This window comes from Thalassophryne amazonica, chromosome 6 (assembly GCF_902500255.1).
Source record: "Thalassophryne amazonica chromosome 6, fThaAma1.1, whole genome shotgun sequence".
NCBI classification, from domain to species: Eukaryota; Metazoa; Chordata; class Actinopteri; order Batrachoidiformes; family Batrachoididae; genus Thalassophryne; species Thalassophryne amazonica.
The window spans coordinates 66,525,379-66,550,382 of NC_047108.1; the positions used below are offsets into that span (position 1 = coordinate 66,525,379).

General features: G+C 40.0%; 1 protein-coding gene across 1 annotated transcript in view; it reads left to right on the top strand.

The window, feature by feature from the left end:
* Positions 1 to 25,004, top strand: part of huwe1 (HECT, UBA and WWE domain containing E3 ubiquitin protein ligase 1) — a 201,263-nt gene that overhangs the window by 18,588 nt on the left and 157,671 nt on the right. The window contains 6 exon segments of the mRNA XM_034172372.1: positions 3,015 to 3,092; positions 3,205 to 3,255; positions 3,338 to 3,506; positions 7,776 to 7,876; positions 14,745 to 14,895; positions 14,982 to 15,109. Of these exon segments, the coding sequence (XP_034028263.1) occupies positions 3,015 to 3,092; positions 3,205 to 3,255; positions 3,338 to 3,506; positions 7,776 to 7,876; positions 14,745 to 14,895; positions 14,982 to 15,109 (678 nt within the window).

Below are 25,004 nucleotides of genomic sequence, written 5' to 3' on the forward strand. Positions count from 1 at the left end.
TTATAGAGGTGCACAGTGTGGGGACTGGGGGCTCATTTGGCCCATCTTGCTTTTGTTTTTGTGCACAGTGGTAATTGACAGGCTCTCTGGAACTAACAAATTACTGTTAAACGAAAGAGGAGTTTTTTTACAGGGCTGTGAAAACTCCGCGGATTTCATCATGGAGAGGGGGGGTGGGGTGTTAGTGATGTACTCTTTAATCGTGAACATCACTGAGTTTTTAAAATGCTTATCGCAAAGCGTTCTCTTTTTTTACAACATCAAGTTTTATAAGTCCGCGGACACTGATCTGTGCGTTACAGATACAAATCAGTTTCCTCGGATCCGCGGAGTTTCGCGGAGGAAAAATGCCACTCAAAGCGTAGCTGTTACGACAGTTGTCGTAAAGCAGGACTGGTTGGTTGCTGCGGCGACGCTGTGTGGCTCCTGTGCGACGCTTAAGCTAAACTTAGCATGTGGACATGCCAAACTTTTAGAGCTTTCAAGTTTTTAAAAGAAGATTTGTACAGCATGTCTGTCACTGACCGACGTCGCACAGAGAGAAGATGGCGAGACAGACTGTTTGAAAAAGTCTCATAAGGACAAAAATCTGTGGAATTGTCGCTGGCTTCATGAACACACCTGAAAGATAAGACACGGGAAAAGTGAACTGTGCTGTCCCAGGAAAACACGGTAAGAATTTTTCTCTCCCTGGAAAATAAACATTCTGCTGTTCAAACAGTATTTTAGACAAGATCGTGACTTTTTTTCACTAAATGGTAAATGGATTGCATTTATATAGCGCTTTTCCATCTGAATCAGACGCTCAAAGCGTTTTACAATTATGCCTCACATTCACCCCGATGTCAGGGTGCTGCCGTACAAGGCGCTCACTACACACCGGGAGCAATAGGGGATTAAAGGCCTTGCCCAAGGGCCCTTAGTGATTTTCCAGTCAGGTGGGGATTTGAACCCATGATCTTCTGGACTCAAGCCCAACACCTTAGCCACTAGACCATCACCTCCCCTCACTAATTTAGACTTTCTTTGATTGTAAAAAAGACGTGGCTTTGGATGGATTTAGGCTCCATGAATTTACACAAGAATGTGATTTTTTTTTTTTTTTTTTTTTTACTATAAGGTATGTTATTGATATTTTACCATGATTTTCCAAATATTCTACAAGCTTTAGCTGTGGTTTTTGAAATGCTGTAACAGTCTTTCCAGTCTTCATAAATTTCATGTAGTTGAATTGTTCTGAGTTAATGCATAATTTGGTTTACAATTAAAAGGAAAATCATTCCAGATCCTACTTCCATGTCATATTCTGTTATTTCAGCATCATCACTGACAGGTCAAATAAAAGGTTGAATATAGGATCATTTAAATATCCACTAATTTTGAGATTTGTTCTTCCAGGAGATGCTGAAAAAGTATCATTAGATAAAAATGTAATTGTCGGGCCCCACAGGGCCCTAGACCCCGGCTCCTGGGGAGCTGTCGTCCCCGACCCCCTGCAAATTTTCCTCGGATTTCACAATTTTCAATTCACAGCCCTCTTTTTATTTTGTAGAAACTTTATACTTTGAATATTAAATTTTTATAAACTTGGATGTAATTCACACAAGATCAATATTTGTTTTTGGCCCCAGGACCTTTCAGTCAGAATAATTTATGGCCCTTGAAAGGAAAGAATATGGACACATTTAAGGGAAAAATAAAAACAGATCCACAACATCCCTTCAAAGCAGCTGTTTCTCACCATGTAGGCCTGTACCTGGAGTGCTATAAGTGAAGAGTAGCTATTTATTTGGGTTTTTTGTATTGTCAGTTTAACATGGTGTATGTTTGTTGGGAAAGTGTAGTGGGGTGGCATAGCAAAACAATTGTTTATTTTGTGAAAAAAGCATGGAATTTGGCACACATATTCTAAATTGTTTATTTTCAGATATGGAGCCATCCTGGAGCTGACCTCTAATGAGCTACAGGAGTCAATAAATAATTACCCAGGGGTCAAAATTTAAAAATGCTCCAATCATGTTGAAAACTATATCAGATTAAAAGGTATAGTTTGGACTATCTATGACTGAATGTTAGGCGCTAAAAACAGCAAAAAAGTAGACAGTTTTGTTGGTATAGGATCAAATAAGCAGGTTGTATTTTTTTGTAGACATTACAAGTTTCGTCAGCACACCTAGTGAGGTACTACCAAATTTTGTAATACCTCAGTCATGGCACCCACCTCAATAGCAGGGTGTAATGGCTGGGTTAAGGCGTGCTGGAATATGTTTAACCTAATGTCGTCTATTTTCTTCTGAGTAATCTAAGAAATCTTGTGCTGTAAAATGAGAGCGACTTAGAGGTGGTTGTCCATGAATAAGTGTTGCCACCACGTTGAGCAAGAACTTTGAGTTATGCTTGTTTTTGTTGATCAATTTAATATAGGTGGACCAATCATGTCAAGTGTAGTTTTGAGTGCTGAGTTTAAACTGTCCACAAGATATTTTTTGTTGTATGTTCACTGCAGTAGCCTTGTACCTGGTGATGTGTGTATATCTACCCTGATGGAATCCTAATACATCCATAATTTCCATAAATAATTTGCAGAGGGGATCAGAAGGCTTACTTATATGAATGAAGTCACCAATAATCAGAATGTTATCTGCACTAGTTGATAAGTTAGAGATGAACTCACCAAATTCATCAAAGAATTCATAATTTATCACTGCATATTTTCTCATCAATTGGAATCTATTCAGGGGGTCAGAGTATTAAATTTCAAAACGTTGCAAGCTAAGGACCACCCTGTTTCTGCAATTTAATTGGGATGGGGGTGGGTATCTAAAACCATTGCAACATATATCAAGCATATTTAGATTAGTTATGATCCCCTCCACTTGCCCATGAAATCCTGGAGGGACTGGCAACACATCCTGCTTTGGAATGGCTAGTTTTAATTTCAGAAATTATAGTCAGTTAAGACAGTTTTGCACTATTCAGGAAGTACTTCTTGCTATTTTGCCCTTTATAAACAGAAATACCCTCCCAGTGCTACCACACTGCACTTTGAGTTTTATGCTGAACCAAGCCCTGAAGTCAAAGTGGAAAGGAAGGTAAAGATTAAATGTTAATTTAGCTGGTCATTGTGGAAATGGAAATAATTGCTGATGTATGAACTGTTAGATTGTTGTTTAAAGTTTATGCGTTCTGATCTTATTTTTACAGCAGCCAAGCAGTAACACACTACATTATATTCACATCGAGCAGCTTGACAAGGTAGAAATTCTTTCAGGTGTTATGCAGTTCCTAAATGCATAATAACCCATTTCTGTACTTAAACTTGCTTCACTTCTGTCAGATTTCAGAAAGTCCATCTGAAATCATGGAGTCACTGACTGTGATGTACAACATCCCAAAAGACAAACAGACCCTGCTGTTCACACACATTCGACTAGCTCATGGGTTCTCAAATCACAAGAAGAGGTTGCAGGCTGTTCAGGCCCGTCTGCATGCTATCTCCATACTGGGTATGTTGAAGTCATACTAACATGGTTGGAGTCAAGTATACTTGTACTTAAATACACCTTTCTGCACACTTGTACTCTTATTTTATTATTGGCAGTGCTATCATGTACAGAACAGTGGCGGGTTGCTGGTCTGTCAAAGAGGGGAAGCTCATTGTCGGCTTACATAAAATTTGTCAAATTATTTGTATGTAAATTCAAATATGTAAAATGGTTATATGAGTCCCTAGTTGCACAAGCATTTCACAATTTATATCTCTGTTACATACAGTATTTTATGATGGCGCAATTACAAAGTGGTTAGTGTGCTTGGTTTCAATGCGGAAGGTTCCCGGTTCAAACCCCACCCCTGCCAAATTTCTCCATGTCGTGGAGTTGCATCAAGAATGGGCATCCGGCATAAAACTTGTGCCAGAATCAACAATCTTCTGTGGTGACCCCGAGTGGAAAACAAGGGAGCAGCCAAAGGGACTTGCTTTTACTAGAATATCAAAAATTTCAAGAAGTACATAGAACTTTCATTATTAAACATACATAACAGAGCCTGTTTCCTGACATTGTTCAATGCAAATGTTATTTTAAAGATTGACCACTAGATGTCGCCATATGTAATTGTATCAAAGCTTCAAAACACTAAACCATTGCTTCGGATTCTCCATCACTAATTTTCATGAATAAAATACATCAGCAACCACTAATTATTACCACATATGCCCGGATAGACAAAGGAGTAAGTGTGCAGGCTTTTTTATTTTTTGAATACTTTGATGTTGTGCTGTAAACCGGGACGTTAATTAACGGATGACGACTTTTAAACACTTACTGAAGAACAAAGCAGAGAGTAACTTACCCGGATCTTCTCACATAATGTCTAATCCAGTGTGCTTCTCTCTACGCCTTTAAAACACTGATTTATAGCGTACGCAAAACACTTTGGCATAAATTTAAAAATGCAGTAATAGCAAAAATGGACAAACTAATTCTCACATTTCTATAGCTGTCAATCAAAATGGGATTCAGCCTTTTGACTGATCATCCAATTATTGTGCAGAACTCCAGCATCCAGGCCCGCCCACAGCTCCATTCGCCCAGAGAAGCTTAGTGTCCGGGGGCAAGACAAAAACATGGCTTGTTTGTGTGTAGGTTTATGTGTAAAACAGGAATCTGCTGTAAAACAGTTTTAACTGAGTCAGGCCTGGGGTAATGTGCAATTGTGCTTTTAACCTTTTTACTGTATAATAAATGAAATGAATGAATGAATGAATTTATCCAATGACCATCGTGTTTCGTGGCAATGAAAAAACCTTTCCAGGCAGTCCCATTGAAGTGAATGGACACTCTGCTTCTCCAGGAAAATGCATTGACCACAGACCGTATGAGAGAAAAGATTTTATGAGAAGTTAACAAAATAGTCAATTTGTAAAAAGTAGCTGATTCTGGACGAACTCGTCTTCAAGATGAATGTGTTCTAACACATTTTAGTGCAGCAGATAAGTGAATATTTACTGAGGGATCCTTCAAATGGTGATGCAAGCACCAAATTTGGCACACATACTCCTTAGACATTACTCTTTTAAAAATGCTGGATACCCACATGAACTTTCAATAGGCAGCCAAGAAGGGGTCAATTGAAGTATTACACAGGGGTCAAAATTTTAAAATGCTCCAATCATATTTAAAGGTATTCCATATTATTTGTCTGATCATAAAGATTCCAAAAAGGTATAGTTTGGACTATCTGTGAATGAATGTTCCGGAGTTATAGGGTAAAAACGGCAAGAACAGTGACAAAGGTCAATTGCAATTTGTACAGGGGTCAAAAGTTAAAGTTGCTCCAATTTTGGTAAAAAGTGATGCAAATTATTAGTTGGGTGAATACAGTTTTAAAAAGGAATAGTTTGCATCATGTATCATGCTTAGTTTTCATGTTACAGGGTAGCATATGTCACATGTCATAGAATCCAATGGATGCTGATATTGTTTAACCTTTACTTTGCAAACCAAGCACGCAACACAGTCAGAACTATTCCATTTATTAATCCTATTAGCTTAACCAGTAATTTGCACCACCTTTTTGGAATCTTTATGATCAGACAAATAATATGGAATACCTTTAAATATGATTGGAGCATTTTAAAATTTTGACCCTTTCTTGGCCGCCTATTGAAAGTTCACGTGGGTATCCGGCATTTTTAAGAGTAATGTCTAAGGAGTATGTGTACCAAATTTGGTGCTTGCATCACCATTTGAAGCATTTTTTTCAGCTATCCGCTGCACTATTTGTAGTCAATGAAATGATAAACTGTACATATTTGACCATTTTAATTTTTTGACATTTTAGGGGAAGCTGAGCTTCCCTTGCAGTCTTAGAGAAACTGCCTCTGGTACAGAATTCTTCAGTAAAAATACATAATTTGATTATTAAGGTGTCATTCAGCAACTCATGCACTATCAATAACTTTTATGCTAAAGTTATTGATAGTGCATGCACGTTCGGGCTCTTCTGCGTGGGTTCAAATGAAGGTTTATTTAAAAAAAAAAAAAATGGCGACATATAGACATCTTGCTTTTTTTTTTTTTTTCTTTTTTTTTTTTTTTCATGGCAGCCTATCTTCTGGTTCCAATTCAGCCATTCTTTGTCATAATTACAATTCAGTATCTCGTTCTAGTAGTCATGTTCTCTATGAATATCTTTCATATGTTGTTGATGTATGGTAGATGTTCCATTGTTTTCAGTGACTGGGCAATGGAAAAGTCTACCACTGCTGCCTGTGAGTGTGGCATTATTTCTGCTCATCAGGCAGAACACTATAGTTGTATTCACTGACAAGTAGGGACATGGAGATGTGTTTTGGCAGCACGGTGCCTCAGTGGTTAGCACTCTTGCCTCACCGCAAGAAGGCCTGGGGTTGGATTCCACCCTTCCCCAGTTCCTTTCAGTGTGGAGTTTGCATGTTTTCCTCATGTCTGTGGGTTTCCTCTGTGCTCTCTGGCTTCCACCCACATAAAAAAATAAAGAGATTTACTTATACCTATTAGTTATTTAACTTTGGTAAGACTCCGTATTTGATGTGTGTGGATTGTAGTACACGGTAGGGTTCCCTGCAGATTTGTGGGAAATGCTCAGAATGAGGCGTCAGCATGTCACCCTGACAACAAAGACGTCTGAAGGAGGAGGATTGTATTTGCTGAAGTGTCACACAAAATCTGTCACAATAGAGATGACAAGGCTCATTTATGATAATAGGTTAAGACAGATTAGTTGTTTCTGGTGAGGCTGATTGCTTTTATCAGCTGTTCAGAAACAAATTCTGTGGGAACTGTTTATTTTATTTACTTAGTAAAAGAACTAGAATGAAGCACTTCTGCTCTGCACCTTGCCCCCGCCTTTTCTGCCATTCATTCATTTTCAATCGCTTATCCGGCTCAGGGTTGCGGTGGCAGCAGAACAAGCAGGTTGTCTCACACTTCCCACTCCTCAGCCAAGTCCTTTAACTCTTCCTGCGGGATCCCAAGGCGTTCCCAAGCCACCTGGGAAATAGAATCTCTCTGGTGTGTCCTAGGTCGTCCCCGGGGCCTCCTCCCAGTTGGGCATGCCTGGAAAAGACCTCCCTAGGGAGACGACCGGGGGGTATCCTCACCATGTACCCAAACCACCTCAAGTGGCTCCTTTGGATGTGAAGAAGCTGCGGCTCTACTTTGAGTCCCTCCCGGATAATTGAGCTTCTGATCCTGTTTGTAAGATTTCAGACATTGCTCCAACCAGTCTATTGATCTCACTCCCATTTGTGAACAAGACAGCGAGATATTTAAACTTCTCCACTTGGGGCAGTAACTCTCCCCTGACTCAGAAGGGACAATCCACTGTTTTCCAATAGAGGACCATGGTCTCAGATTTGGAGGTGCTGATTCTCAATCCAGTTGTTTCACACTCAGCCTCAAACCTGCTCAGTGCACATTGGAGGTCGGTGCCTGATAAAGCCAACAGAACCACATAATCTGCAAAAAGCAGCAATTCAAGTCTGAGGTCACCAAACTGGACAAAAAAGAACATTCTTGTCTGCGAGACAAAAAAACAAACCTATGGATACAGGCTGTATTGCATCATTTCATGTGGCATTTCTCATGCTAACCATGGTGTTGCTGCATTTGATTGGCCAGCATCAAGTTAATTGACAGTAAAAATGCTGCCGTACAGTTGATGTAAATTAATTCTACAGCGTGAAGAGTTTTGTCAAGTTTAAAAGTGACCATTTTTCTTTGTCCTTGCAGTGTACTCAAATGCACTCCAAGAATCAGCCAACAGTATTTTGTATAACGGTTTGATAGAGGAGCTGGTGGATGTTCTCCAGATTACAGACAAACAACTTGTGGTAAGACAATGCTCCTGCCAAACAATTATTTTATTGTGTGTGTGTGGTGGTGGTGGTGGTTTGGGGGGGGGGGTATTAAAGATGACACTGTTTTCCCTGAGCATTCTTGTAAAAATCAAAAATGTGCTCACACTTCAGTCTTGGTCCTCTTTTGGATCCTGGAAGGTTTCTTGAGCATGGTCTTCTGCCTTCATTTTACTTGCAAGAGACAACCCAAGTTACAGGCTGCACATGTGTGTGAGAGACTGGAGGCTTAAAAAAAAAAGAGGGAAAAAAAAATCTTTCTTGTTAGAAGTGACAGTCACACACAAAGCACAGACTAGGCTTTAATGATTAATTAAAACTTGCTGGTTTAAAATGTTTACAAGGTGTTTGATTCATGATGTTTTTCTTCCAGATTTGAATGTTCAAAAGATAGATTTAATGGTCTTGGATCCCATAAGATAACTATGAAACGGGTCCTACTTTGCCAAATCGCTTTTTATCCATCATCTACATTTTCATGTGTATGATCTTCAGTGGGCAGCACAGGGGCTCAGTGGTTAGCATTGTTGCCTCACAGCAAGAAGGTCATGGGATTGATTCCCACCTGTGGCCTTTCTGCGTGGAGTTTGCATGTTCTCCTCGTGTTTGCGTGGGTTTCCTCCCACATCCAAAGACATGGAGGTTAGGTGGATTGGAAACTTTAAATTGTAGGTGTGAGTGTAAATGTGCTTGTCTATGTGGCCATGTGTGAGTGATATTCAGTCAACATCTCCAAAGTCCCACCATTCTGTGTTTTCACAGACATTCTCCTGATTTAAAGTGAATTGATGCAACACCATAAGACCTCTGTGACATATGTAACAGAAATAACTCCACCCCCTCAGATCCTCTCATTTTCCCTCAGTTTATTAGATGCCTCTATACACACACGTGTGCGCGCTTTCTCCATAGCCCAGGATTATAGATATATAACTCCAATTCCATTGAAGTGGGGATGTTGGGTAAAATGTAAATAAAAACAGAATACAATGATTTACAAATTCTCTTCAACCTACACTCAACAAAAATATAAACGCAACGCTTTTGGTTTTGCTCCCATTTTGTATGAGATGAACTCAAAGATCTAAAACGTTTTCCACATACACAATATCACCATTTCCCTCAAATATTGTTCACAAACCAGTCTAAATCTGTGATAGTGAGCACTTCTCCTTTGCTGAGATAATCCATCCCACCTCACAGGTGTGCCATATCAAGATGCTGATTAGACACCATGATTAGTGCACAGGTGTGCCTTAGACTGCCCACAATAAAAGGCCACTCTGAAAGGTGCAGTTTTATCACACAGCACAATGCCACAGATGTTGCAAGATTTGAGGGAGCGTGCAATTGGCATGCTGAATGTCAACCAGAGCTGTTGCTCGTGTTTTGAATGTTCATTTCTCTACCATAAGCCGTCTCCAAAGGCTTTTCAGAGAATTTGGCAGTACATCCAATCAGCCTCACAACCGCAGACCACGTGTAACCACACCAGCCCAGGATCTCCACATCCAGCATGTTCACCTCCAAGATCGTCTGAGACCAGCCACTCGGACAGCTGCTGAAACAATCGGTTTTTATAACCAAAGAATTTCTGCACAAACTGTCAGAAACCGTCTCAGGGAAGCTCATCTGCATGCTCGTCGTCCTCATCGGGGTCTCGACCTGACTCCGGTTCGTCGTTGTAACCGACTTGAGTGGGCAAATGCTCACATTCGCTGGAGTTTGGCACGTTGGAGAGGTCTTCTCTTCACGGATGAATCCCGGTTCACACTGTCCAGGGCAGATGGCAGACAGCGTGTGTGGCGTCGTGTGGGTGAGCGGTTTTCTGATGTCAATGTTGTGGATCGAGTGGCCCATGGTGGCGGTGGGGTTATGGTATGGGCAGGCATCTGTTATGGACGAAGAACACAGGTGCATTTTATTGATGGCATTTTGAATGCACAGAGATACCGTGACGAGATCCTGAGGCCCATTGTTGTGCCATACATCCAAGAACATCACCTCATGTTGCAGCAGGATAATGCACGGCCCCATGTTGCAAGGATCTGTACACAATTCTTGGAAGCTGAAAATGTCCCAGTTCTTGCATGGCCGGCATACTCACCGGACATGTCACCCATTGAGCATGTTTGGGATGCTCTGGACCGGCGTATACGACAGCGTGTACCAGTTCCTGCCAATATCCAGCAACTTCGCACAGCCATTGAAGAGTGGACCAACATTCCACAGGCCACAATTGACAACCTGATCAACTCTATGCGAAGGAGATGTGTTGCACTGCATGAGGCAAATTGTGGTCACCAGATACTGAGTGGTATCTCCCCCCAATAAAACAAAACTGCACCTTTCAGAGTGGCCTTTTATTGTGGACAGTCTAAGGCACACCTGTGCACTAATCATGGTGTCTAATCAGTATCTTGATATGGCACACCTGTGAGGTGGGATGGATTATCTCAGCAAAGGAGAAGTGCTCACTATCACAGATTTAGACTGGTTTGTAAACCATATTTGAGGGAAATGGTGATATTGTGTATGTGGAAAAAGTTTTAGATCTTTGAGTTCATCTCATACAAAATGGGAGCAAAACCAAAAGCGTTGCATTTATATTTTTGTTGTGTATATTCAATTGAATACACCACAAAGACAAGATATTTAATGTTCAAACTGACAGCCTTTTTTTTGTTTTTGTGCAAATGTTTGCTCATTTTGAAATGGAAGCCTGAAACACGTTTCAAAAAAGCTGGGACAGTGGTATTTTTACCACTGTGTTACATCACCTTTCCTTCTAAAATCACTCAATAAGCGTTTGGGAACTGAGGACACTAATTGTTGAAGCTTTGTAGGTGGAATTCTTTCCCATTCTTGCTTGATGTACGACATCAGTTATTCAACAGTCCAGGGTCTCCGTTGTCGTATTTTCCACTTCATAATGCGCCACACATTTTCTAGTGGGCGACAGGTCTGGACTGCAGGAAGTCCAGTCTAGTAGCTGCACTCTTTTACTACAACCCCTGGCAAAAATTATGGAATCACCGGCCTCGGAGGATGTTCATTCAGTTGTTTAATTTTGTAGAAAAAAAGCAGATCACAGACATGACACAAAACTAAAGTCATTTCAAATGGCAACTTTCTGGCTTTAAGAAACACTATAAGAAATCAGGAAAAAAATTGTGGCAGTCAGTAACGGTTACTTTTTTAGACCAAGCAGAGTGAAAAAAATATGGAATCACTCAATTCTGAGGAAAAAATTATGGAATCATGAAAAACAAAAGAATGCTCCAACACATCACTAGTATTTTTGTTGCACCACCTCTGGCTTTTATAACAACTTACAGTCTCTGAGGCATGGACTTCATGAGTGACAAACAGTACTCTTCATCAATCTGGCTCCAACTTTCTCTGATTGCTGTTGCCAGATGAGCTTTGCAGGTTGGAGCCTTGTCATGGACCATTTTCTTCAACTTCCACCAAAGATTTTCAATTGGATTAAGATCTGGACTATTTGCAGGCCATGACATTGACCCTATGTGTCTTTTTGCAAGGAATGTTTTCACAGTTTTCGCTCTATGGCAAGATGCATTATCATCTTGAAAAATGATTTCATCATCCCCAAACATCCTTTCAATTGATGGGATAAGAAAAGTGTCCAAAATATCAATGTAAACTTGTGCATTTATTGATGATGTAATGACAGCCATCTCCCCAGTGCCTTTACCTGACATGCAGCCCCATATCATCAATGACTGTGGAAATTTACATGTTCTCTTCAGGCAGTCATCTTTATAAATCTCACTGGAATGGCACCAAACAAAAGTTCCAGCATCATCACCTTGCCCAATGCAGATTCCAGGATTGCTTTTTCTTAGCCCATTGTAACCTTGTTTTTTTTGTTTAGGTGTTAATGATGGCTTTCGTTTAGCTTTTCTGTATGTAAATCCCATTTCCTTTAGGCGGTTTCTTACAGTTCGGTCACAGACGTTGACTCCAGTTTCCTCCCATTCGTTCCTCATTTGTTTTGTTGTGCATTTTCGATTTTTGAGACATATTGCTTTAAGTTTTCTGTCTTGACGCTTTGATGTCTTCCTTGGTCTACCAGTATGTTTGCCTTTAACAACCTTCCCATGTTGTTTGTATTTGGTCCAGAGTTTAGACACAGCTGACTGTGAACAACCAACATCTTTTGCAACATTGCGTGATGATTTACCCTCTTTTAAGAGTTTGATAATCCTCTCCTTTGTTTCACTTGACATCTATCGTGTTGAAGCTATGATTCATGTTAGTCCACTTGGTGCAACAGCTCTCCAAGGTGTGATCACTCCTTTTTAGATGCAGACTAACGAGCAGATATGATTTGATGCAGGTGTTAGTTTTGGGGATGAAAATTTACAGGGTTATTCCATAATTTATTCCTCAGAATTGAGTGAGTCCATATTTTTTCCCTCTGCTTGGTCTAAAAAAATAACCGTTACTGACTGCCACAATGTTTTTTTCTTGATTTCTTATAGTGTTTCTTAAAGCCAGAAAGTTGCCATTTGAAATAACTTTAGTTTTGTGTCATGTCTGTGATCTCATTCAATGTTGGTTTTCGGCCTTGCTGCTTACGTGTAGAAAGTTCTCCAGATTCTCTGAATCTTCTGATTATATTATGGACTGTAGATGATTGAATCCCTAAATTCCTTGCAATTGAATGTTGAGAAACATTGTTCTTCAACTGTTGGACTTTTTTTTTTTTTTTCATGCAGTTGTTCATAAAGTGGTGATCCTCGCCCCATCTTTGCTTGTGAACGTCTGATACTTTTGGGGTTGCTCCTTTTATATCCATTCATGACACTCACCTGTTTCCAATTAACCTGTTCACCTGTGGAATCTTCCAAAGAGGTGTTCTTTGAATATTCATCAACTTTCCCAGTCTTTTGTCCCAACTTTTTTGAAATGTGTTGCAGGCATCCATTTCAAAATGAGCAAATATTTGCACAAAAACAAAAAAGTCTATCAGTTTGAACATTAAATATCTTGTCTTTGTGGTGTGGAATGAAATATTGGTTGAAGAGGATTTGCAAATCATTGTATTCTGTTTTTATTTACATTTCACACAATGTCTCAACTTTATTGGAATTGGGGTTGTATTCTAAAATCACTAAAAATGCAAAGTGAAAATTGCTGTATTACACACCACCAGGTTAAGTGATGAAACAAATTTACAAAATACATTTTTTAGTGCAGCAATAAATCATTCTCAGGATGTTTATGATGCACCATTTTTTCAAATTTCATAGACTGCATTTACTGGTGCCCTAAGACAGGATGTACCGTTTCTCAGGCTCTGACTGCTGGGATAAGCTCCAGCCCCCTGTGACCCTTAATTAGAGTAAGCAAGTATAGAAATTGGGTGAATGGATAGGCAGCAGTTTTTTTTTATACATTAAAATATTTCTGTAATTAAGTGAATTTTCTGTAATTGTTTGTGTTTCTGTGAGCCTGTGTATGCATTTTGCAATTTGAGGGGTGATTACTCCCCCCCCCCCCCCAAAAAAAAAAATTATACATGTGATTAATTTAGATTAAGTAAACGCCTGTAATTAATTTTTTAAATTGCCTGACAGTGCTTGTATACATGTGTTATGGAGTTTTAAGTGGCCTCGTGTTGGCACCATTGTTATGCTTTTGCGGTTACTGTGCATCTGGAAAGTACAAAGTACCGTTTATGTTACAGCCTTATTCTAAAATGGGTGAAATTAATTTTTTCCTCAAAATTCTACACACAATACCCCATAATGACAATGCGAAAAATGTTTTTGCAAATTAATTAAAAAATGAAAAAAAAAATCTGAAGAAATCACTTGTATATAAGTATTCACAGCCTTTGCTCAATACTTTGTTGATGCACCTTTGGCAGCAATTACAGCCTCAAGCCTTCATCAACATGATACTACAAGTTTGGCACACTTATCTTTGGGCAGTTTTGCCCATTCCTCTTTGCAGCACCTCTCTTACTCCAGAAAGTTGGATGGGGAGTGTCATTTTCACATCTCTCCAGAGTCTGGACACTCTGCCATACAGGCTTGATTGGTGAATTTCTGCAGAGATGGTTGATCTTCTGGAAGGTTCTTCTCTCCACAGAGGAATGCTGGAGCTCTGACAGAGTGACCATCGGATTCTTGATCACCTCCCTGACTAAGGCCCTTCTCCATCGATCACTCATTTTAAACGGATGGCCAGCTCTAGGAAGAGTCCTGGTGGATCTAAACCCTTCCCCACATTTGTGCCTCGAGTCATTCCTGTGTTGGAGGTCTACAGAAAATTCCTTTGACTTCATGCTTGGTTTGTTCTCTGACATGCACATGTCAACTGTTGGACCTTGTATGTAATGTATGTATGACAAGTGTGTGCCTTTCCAAATCATGTCCAGTCATCTGAATTTACCCCCGATGGACTTCATTTAAGCTGTAGAAACATCTTAAGAGTGATCCCTGGAAACAGGATACACCTTAGCTCAATTTTTTAACTTCATGGCAAAGTCTGTGAATGCTTACTGTACGTGTGATTTCTTTCTACTTTTTTAAATAAATTTGCAAAAATTGCAAAACCTTTTCACATTATCATTATGGGGTATTGTGTGTAGAATTTTGAGCGGAAAAAATAAATTTCATCCATTTTGGAATAAGGCTGTAACGTAACAAAATGCGGGAAAAAGTGAAGCACTGTGAACATTTTCCAGATGCACTGGTTGTAAGCTCAAAATGGCTGTCAAAACTCTATATCAAGCTAGTGCATTCTCTAGTGTCTCAGTGAATCTATATCAAGTCAAGCCTTTGCTTAAAATGTAATATTTTGTCCTCAGGATATTAAGGCAGCATCCTTACGCACTTTAACATCAATTGTCCATCTGGAGAGAACGCCAAAGCTTTCCAACATTATTGACTGCACAGGCACTGCTTCCTACCATGGCTTCTTACCAGTGTTGGTGCGCAACTGCATACAAGCAATGATTGGTGAGAAATCCATTGCATGTAAAAAAAAAAATTGGTATGCGATACCAGAAATAACACATTGTTAATTTTGGTCTTTGACTGTCTAGATCCTCTGATGGAGCCTTACCCGCACCAGTTTGCCACTGCTTTGTTTTCTTTCCTATACCATTTGGCCAGCTATGATGCTGGAGGGGAAGCCCTGGTTTCCTGTGGCATGATGGAAGCTCTTTTGAAGGTATGCTTTCTCCCGTTAAACTGTTAGATTTTTAGTACTTTTATGTTTGTGCAGAGGTGGCCAGTTAAGTGCACTTGTTTCCAGAATGGAAGGTTCCCAGTTTGAGGCTACCCCTGTCTATTCTCCATGTAATGTAGAGTTGTGTCAGGAAGGTCATCCTGCACAAAATTTGTGCCAAATCAGCATCCAGATCCATGTTTGATTTGCTGTTGTGACCCAGAGTGGGCGGTGGGGAGAAGCCAAAGGGACTGTCTGTGTGTGTGTGTGTGTATTAGACATGGGCCGATAATGGATTTCACGGTATACCACGGTATTAAAACGACCAAAATTTTCCGTTATACCGTCACTATGGTATGAGCAGGTTATGAGCCGCCCTTCCCCCTGGCGCGCACCTCTGTTTCTGTTTACAAACAGGCAGCCAATGTTAGCTAGCTCTGCATCATGGCTGAAGGAGGCGAAGCCTGCGCTGAACTTTTCCCTCTGTCTACAAAGACCAAGTCGGCTTTTTCTTTTTATGTTCTGCGGAATTGCCCTTTAAACCAAAAGCGGTGGCAACAATGCACCGTAGCTATGGTCTGTGTTGGACACGGAGCGATTCAACATACCCACAAAGGATTAAATGGAAGGAGTAAACTTTATCCCATCTTTGAAACCACAAAGTACAAGCGGTGGACTCGAGTCGTGCTTGTGGTCGACCAAATTTCTCCCACAAACATGTCAAGAAGGACAAATACATCTATTCCAAGCACATTCTTGGTGAAGCTGGGCCAAGTATTGAGCATCTGGAGTTCCGGACATTATTCCAGCCACGTTTCTCCCTAAGCAAGTCATGTTTCCCACGGGGCAGATGCTTCATGGCTAAAAGTGAGACGATCATTTAGGTATTTGCTCTAAATTTATTAGTGGTATAGTACTCGTAGCAGTAGACAAGGGCGTGCTGGGAACATTTTTCAGCCCGGGAGTTTCATATCCAACTGGCCCACAAACCGCCAGCGCACAGAGATAATAAGAGTTCTGCTGTGACATTTATGTGCTGACTGACTGTGAAAATTGGGTGGCTTATAATAGAAAGTAAAAGTTAGTTAATTAAAACAAGAACGGTATTGTTAACTCACCAGTGCACCACCTGGGTTTACACTGTGCGATTTTTGGCCCTTTTTCAGCCGATTTTTCACTCGTGCAAGAATTTTTTGGATCGCGCCGAGTTTCAGTTTAATCGTGCGTCCTGCATCGTGCAGTCTACATGGAGTAACAAGCTGCGTTTAACATCTCATGACCACCTCCCAATGGGGAATCATATGGTCGGATGAAAATCAAACCTGTTTAATATTTTGGCTGGCCGTCACTGTGCATATGCAAACACCGGAGAGAGGAAACAGTGATCTCATGTAAAGTCTTGTTTTTTTTTTGTTGTTTTTTTTTTTTGCGTTCCCTTGCAATAACCTAATATATTAAAGTTCATGCCTATCAGCGCGCACAGTGAGTGGAATCAGGTGGGGGGAGACTGAACGTATATGCGCGCGCGCACACAGCAGACAACAGGATTTACGACAGATGAGCACAGCTGTAAGACTCCGTATGAAATATAGTTTATTTATACAGCAGTGTAAGTAGCAACACCTGTTATGAATGTTTTTCTTTTTTAACCATCCTCTCGTGAATCATGTTGCTGTCTGCTGTGTGCGCGCGCATATGCGTTCAGTCTCTCCACCTGATTTCACTCACTGTGCGCGCTGATAGGCATCAAATAAATAAAAAAAAAAAAAAGAAAAAGCAGCTTCTGTTACGTTTTGCTTTTGGAAACACCAGTCCGATGTGTGGTTTTTGAACATACAGTGTGAGCAGTCAGATTGCATCAGAGCATCGGGCCGTACAGCGTGAGACCATGAATCGTGCGCTCTGAACTTTTAAACCTGCAGTTTTGTCGCACAGTTTGAGCTGGAGCCAAGTACAACGATTGAAAATATCGTACAGTGTATGCCCAGCTTAAGTCAGTGAAGTCTGTAAGTAGCTGGAAGAGGTGGTACTGTACTACAAATGTTGATACGGCTGACATCCTGGCATCAACAGGCACGTAGCCTGTTATGCTCGGCCCTCTTTGCTCTGTCTTTTTGAAAATATATCTGTGAGCTTTGCACACTTGGCAGCATCTTCCTCCAAAGCTTTTCTTTTTCTTAATCTAGCTTTTTCAGTTCCACCTGGCTTTTTTCTGTCCATCTTTTCACTCATGGGCCACTCTTCCTATACTTGCTAGTAGTGCAAGTCCCATCTGAGCGCACAGGGCTTGATTGGACTGAACTAACTGTAATGAATGCATAGGGGTGTTAAATGTGTAATGGTATGTCCCTACCTTAAGCTTTGGAAAAGATAACAGAGTTGCAAAAGAAGCAGTCTTAAGTTATTTTCTTGTTTTTCATGATTGTAAAACATTTATAACACTTAATGTCTTCTCTTTAAGCTACAGCAGCCCAAGTGTTTTGCTCTGTAGCCTAACAGTTAGTGGTGGTCATATATGTATGCATATATATTAACACCCCCTTTTTCGGGGGTACGCACATGAGTAACTAGACGCGTTTCTCTGGTGCTCCTCTGACAAATCGAGCTTTTCTTTCTAAAACACCTTTATGATAAAGGGAGTCACTGTAAAATACTGTTTGAGTCTAGCTGGTGACTGTCATTGAAAATGTCTCAGAAGAAACAATGTTTAACGAAGAAAACAACCGAAGAGACCGCGGAGGAAATGAGCGAGAGCGACATGCTAGGTGAGCTAGCTGTTAGCACCTCGGCGGATACCGTGGTTGTCCTCAAAGCCATACGAGAAATGAGCCGAAAAATGGACGAGAGATTCAACTCTTTGCAGTCGGATTTGAAAGAAAGCCAGGCCACTCTCAAAGAGCACGATGAGCGTCTGTGTGCTGTGGAAGAGGCAACTAGCGATCATGATTGCAGGTTAGCCACGCTGGAGCAACAAGATAGGCGGCTAGAGGAGGCTAACAAGACTTTGCTAGAGAAAGTGGTCGACTTAGAAGCCCGTTCCAGGTGTCAAAATATAAAATTTGTGAATCTGCCGGAGGGTGTGGAGTCTGGGAGGCCAGCTGATTTTGTGTCCGACCTGCTGCCCACTCTATTTGGGCGTGATCACTTTCCACGACCTGTTGAAGTGGACAGAGCGCACAGGCTAGGTGGTCAGCCGGCTAAGGATGCTAACAGGCCCCGTATAATGATAGCGAGGATCCATAACTACCCCGTCAAAGAGTTAATTATGAGACTGGCAATCGAGCACTCTCCCCTGATGTACCAAGGATGACATATCCACATTTTTCCGGACTTTCCTGCGGAGATTGTGAGGCACCGTCAGTTGTTTGAAGATTCAAGGAAGAAGCTGAAAGCTGCGGGCCATCGCACAGGTTTCATCTACCCAGCTCGCTTGTGGGTTTCCCATGGCAACGTAACATCCACGTTCAACACACCGGAGGAGGCGAAGAGTTTCGTGGACGGCCTGGTGACTCGTGAACAACATTGAAGAGAACTTTGGTATGGGACACTGTTGCTCTGGTTCAGCCCCCATCTGGTCCTCGCACACTTAGCACTTTTATGGCTAAACTGAATGGACATTTGAGGTAATTTAATATTTCATTTATACAAGGTATGTTTTGAATTTAAGTATGACAGGATGAACCTCTTTTTCAGTTTTAATTTATGTTGTAGTGCCTTAAAATAAGTTTAAGTTAAATAAGGTGTTTTAATTTAAATGATACGTTTTTGGGAGGGGTACACTTAAGGAAGTCGTTTTTGTGTTTTATCAGCTTAGTAGGTTCCATTAGAGTACTGTTAGAAGTACCCCCTTAGACAGATGTTAGGTTGGGGTTTTTTTGCCCTGTTTTGTTTGGGGCAGTGGGGCAGTCGGAAGGGAAGGGGTCTATGTGTTTTCTGTTTTTCTGTCTGTTTATTGTTTATTTCTTGTATGGAGCACTAAACTTGTTCACTTATCAGAGAATAATTACCACAGTATTTGATGACAACGGTTAATAAGAAGGATAGAGGGGTCAATATGGTCAGCTGAAATGTGAGAGGCTTGGGTAATCATATTAAGAGGGCTAAGGTTTTTGCACACTTAAAATCTCTGCGTTCTGATGTTTCCTTTCTACAGGAAACCCATATTAGACCATGTGATCAGGCATGTTTAAGATGCAGCTCGGCAGGACAAATATTTCAGTCAACTTTTTCAAGTAAGGCACGAGGAGTAGCTATTATAATAAAGAAAAACATTCCTTTTGAACATATTAGTACAATTAGTGATGATAATGGTAGATTTTTGATTGTAATCGGTAGACTTTATTCCATGCATGTTACTTTAGTGAACATTTACGGCCCAAATATGGATGATGCAGGGTTTTTTTTGGAGAATCTTTAACAGAATTCCTGATTTTGCAAATACTAATCTGATAATGGCAGGGGATTACAATGTGGTTCTTGATTGGCACTTAAACCGATCCTCTAGAAAACAATCCACACCATCAAATGCTTCAATAGCCTTAGTCTGATCTCTTCAACTAACTTAGTGGACATCTGGCGCTTACAGACCGGGACTACTCCTTTTTTTCTAAATTACATAATTCTTACTCCCGCATCGACCTGTTTTTACTTGATTCTAAACTCTTACCTTAATGTCATTGACAGCAAATATCAAAACATTATGATCTCAGACCACGCACCTACTAGCATTGCTTTTGATTTTAATATACCGGAACGAGGCTTAACATGGATGTTACAACCATATTTACTCAATGATGCAAATTTTTGTTAATATCTGTCAGGTAAAATTGATGAATTTTTGCTCACTAATGATACTCTGGACACATCAGATTCTATTCTATGGGGGACCTTTAAGGTGGTTTTGAGGGGATATATAATTTCATATGAGGGCTCGCAAAGGAAAATGAGAAACTCATGATTGAGGGAAATTGATGAAAAAATATCAGCATTGGAAATACTTTATAGACAAAATAACAATCTTACCTTACAAGAAATCCTTAATGTTAAATATGAATATAACACAATTTTAACAAGACAAGTAAGTGACCAGATGTCTCGTTTATGGGTGTGCTATTTTGAGCTTGGTGACAAGCCTCACACTCTATTAGCTCGTCAACTTCGAGGCCAACAAAATAGTAGAGCAATACATAGGATTAAATTGACTAAGGGAGATAATATTACACTTCCAAAGTCAATAAATAAATGTTTTGCAGATTTTTACAAGGAGCTGTATAGATCAAAATCACGGGGGAATGTGGAATCCTGGCTTAAGGATGTTCCCATTCCAAAACTGCACGACGCTTCGCGTGAGGCTTTAAACCAACCACTGTCCGTAAGGGAGGTTTCTGGCTCCATAAAATCATTCTCTACAGCAAAGGCACCTGGACCCGATGGGTTTGGGGCAGAATTTTATAAAAAATTTACTGGACAGATATCACCACTCCTGCTTAGAATGTTCTCTCACTCTGTGGAGACAAGGGCACTTCCTCCTACTTTATATAATGCAAACATAGCCCTTATACTCAAGCCTGATAGAGATGAGACTAACCTAGCCTCTTACCGTCCGATATCAGTGCTCAACCTGGACTGTAAGATTTTCACTAAAATACTTGCTAGTAGATTAAATTTATGTATAGAATCTCTTGTACACAAGGACCAAACCGGGTTCATCCCTAATAGATATTTATTTTTTAACACTAGAAGGGTTTTAAATATTACATATTATAAGTACCCACCTAAATCAAAACAAGCAATTTTATATTTGGATGCGGAAAAGGCATCTATTCAAGATTCTACTGGGGCCCCCTGAGTCCAAGAGTTTAATTTCATTACTGATAAAATTTCTGCAGAGTAATTTTGTTTGCCCTACCATGTTAATTAAACAAAAATGGGAAGATCTCAATATTGGAATCAAGGATGACAATTGGAAAAAGGCCTTGAGGGAAATCCATCACTGCTCTATCAATTCTAGACTTCAGGTAATACAGTATAAAGTAGTTCACAGGTTATACTATTCAAAAGTTAAGTTGAATAAAATCTTCCCACAAACTTCTCCTCAATGTGACAGATGTAAGACCACTGATGGTACATTGGCACACCAATTTTGGCTTTGTCCAAAGATCCAAGGTTTCTCGTACTCAATATTTAATTGGTACTCCTGTGCACTCAAAAAAAAAAATTGCTCCTGACCCCGAAACCGCTCTTCTTGGTTTCTCTGACACTCTCCAGTCATTGGGTCACAATGTGACATCAGTGGTCACCTATGGCATGGTGATAGCTAAAAGATGTATTTTAAAATTATGGAAATCTGACACACCGCCTCAGTTTGAATCTTGGCTCAGAGAATTAATAGGAGTGAAAAACTACAGGAAACGTTTGACCTCTTTAATTGCAAACAAAGGGTACTGTACCAAATATTAACATTGATTTTCACAGTTGTTCAAATACTTACTTGCATCAGTAACATACAAATAAATTATTCAAAAATCATACATTGTGATTTCCGGATTTGTTTTTGATTGTCTCTCACAGTGGACATGCACCTAAGATGAAAATTTCAGACCCCTCCATCATTTCTAAGTGGGAGAACTTGTAAAATCGCTGGGTGTTCAAATACTTATTTTCCTCGCTGTGTGTGTGTGTATATTAGGGATGTGAATAGTTCAACAACTCACGATTCAATTCGATTCCGATTCTTGGGGTGACAATTCGATTCAGAATCGATTTTCGATTCAAAGAGCTCTGAGAAATAATTTTATATATATTACTTAAAAATGTTTATGTTTAGGAAAATGCAGCTTTACAAGGTTAATCAAGTGATTCTGGATGCAAATTTACTTATCTGCTTTGCGCGTTCGGAGTTGGCTGGCAATTTAGCGAAGCGCTGGTCAGTAGTCGGCAGATAACGCTGCTCCGCTCTTTTTAGCTCCGGGTCATAGCATAGCATGTGGGCTTGTGGAGTTTTTTGCAGATTTTGCACACTGCATAAGTCATATCAAGCTCCTTCTTTCGCAGCAACTAATAAAATCCATAATGCGCCCAAACATTTGCCTTCAGCAAAGACGGTGCTGGCTGAATTAGCTCTTCGTCCGCCATGCTAAGCTACAGCCACTGAACTCTGCAGCTCACGAGTGTTTGAAGCACGCCGGACCACCTCCCTCGCAGGGACGCTGTAGTACGGAAGTCGTTGCCTGTACACGCAGCGAGTAAGCAAGAAAATGTTTAAAAAAATGCTTTTTAAAAATCGATTCTTGGACATTTTGGATCGATTCAGAATCGTAATAAATAAGAATCGCGATTCGGATGTGAATCGATTTTTTTTTTTTCCGACACCCCTAGTGTGTGTGTGTGTGTGTGTGTGTGTGTGTGTGTGTATTTAAACAAAATAAGTAAAAGGTTAGCTTTACTAGTAATATATATAGCACTTTTTTGGCAAATCTGGCTGGAGTAGGCAGATCTCAAACAGAGTAGTCATGCAAGGAGACGAGAGGAATGCCACCAAGTCACTCAAACAACTCTAAAGAAGTTGGAGGCTTTTGTGGATGTGATTGGAGAAAGTTGGAATGATGCAACTTTTGTTTATTGTATCACCAGTAAATCAGATTCATGGTGAATTGGTTTCAAGACATCCAAAAGACAAAACCTCTGCTTCAGTTGGTTAGAAGGCACACAGGAAACTCGCGCCGATATTTAATGATTTGTGGTTTTAAAATCCTTCTCTGTTCCCCTCCAACTTGAGACTGACTTTCACCACAGTGTATCCAATATGTGGTCACTTGAAGCAAAATGAGAGGCCAAAACATACTAGTGCACTACTATTCTCACGGGCCTAGCATTAAACAGGATAGAAACAACAATCTGTATAAAATTAAGAACTTTAATATAAATTTGTTGACCATTAAGCCAACAGTATCACAGAGCTGTATAAATTTTTACAATCAGTGGTGGGCACAGTTCCGCTAACCACTAATTATTGAAGATAATGTTTTCATTATCGGATTCGCTTTTCAGATAACTTTGAAAACCATCATCGGACCAATTATCTTCGGATACGTTTTGGTCCGATAAGTTTTAGACCGCTAACATTTTTGCAGACGTAGTTTTTGTAGTAGATGCGCAGTTCTATCCTCTACATACAGAGAAGAGCTGGTTCCAGAATAAACTGCTCTATCCTCTGCAGGCAAAGGAGAACTGGTCATAGAAAAGAAAAAAACTCATTTCTTTTGACCCCATACTAATACGTTGGCAATAGCACCCAAGTCATCCAGAGGCAGAGTTTTAACTTATGGTTAGAATTTTAACCAAACTAATTTCAGACAGGTTATTTAAAATAACATCACGTCTGAAGTTTTATAAAGTGAAAATATCAGATATATGTTTTAGTTTTAAAGTAATGGACTAATTTTAAAGGTTTTAGTGTGGACATGGTGTGTGTGCAGTGCATTATGGGTAAAGGTTCACGACAGGAGAAATGCATTTGAGACGCTCTGATTACGGTCTACACGGAGCATTAAACTCTTTGTATATTGTGCCTAAAACGCTCGTGAATATATTCTCTGGGTTTATAGACGTTGTTATTGTTTGTTTTATGTAAAAATGCCAGAAGAAGCCCAGGTTGCTTTTCCAAAAGCTGAAATTGTGATTCAGGCTGTGTGATATAATCGCCGTCAAAATGTATAGAACACTGCCATCTACTGGTGACCAGTTATATCACAGTGTTGTCGATTGCAGGATTTTAAAATTATCTGTAGGTTTCCAAAACCTGAGACCCCACACATGGAGCTAAATACAAATCATAGATCTGACAGGTTTAGTTGTACAGTGTGTAGTATCAGCCACATGGTAAAAACACACACAGATTTCACACACGAACATTCCCAGGTCAGACACCTCGCTTTCTGATTGGCTGCATATCACGTTTAGCTCCTCACGTCCTTCTGAGCAGATCAGAGTGCTTTTACAAACCACACACGGCAGGAATATGTGAAAAGATTATATTTAGCGTCATCACGATTGTCGGGTCATCCTTAAGATTGTCGGAAGGGGAAGATCCGGTCCGATGTCGGCCTAATTATCTTGCCATGTGAACCAGGCTTGATGTTATGACACCTCACAGAGCGACTGATTGATATGTTATAACACTGCACCAAACATTTTTTCACTATTTGATTTCTTTGTGCGACTGACATTGTTATTCAAGCATTCAAACGGCGATTCCAATCGCCACACAATTCCAACACACGAGAAAGTTTTTTTGACAGAACTTATTTGAACTTATTTATTTGGCACACAACTCGTCAATAACAAAAACTGATAGACAATTCCACAGTGACATGTGACCATAAGGGGGTGAGCAGAAGCAAAGCTTTTGAACGCCCACCCCATACACACACACACACACACACACACACATTACCAACCCCCAGAGCAAGCACACAGGCGACAGTGGTAAGGAAAAACACCCTCTGTTGTATTGAGGAAGAAACCTCAAGCAGACCAGACTCTAAGGGGTGACACCATGTCTTCGTCTACATACATATACAGTATACATGTATACACACACAATACACCTACATATACATACATCATTACACACACACACACATATATATATATATATATATATATATATATATATATATATATATATATATATATATATATATACATACATGCATACACAAATGAATGTTACTGAACAAGTTCACAATTACAACTGACAACACAAAACTCATCGTACTTCATTAGATACATATCTTGAAAACATCATTTTTTTAATATTGATTTTTAAACTGATTGATATTTGGACATCGTTTGAGTTCATCCGTCAGGTTATTGCATAATCTAGGGCCGCACATGG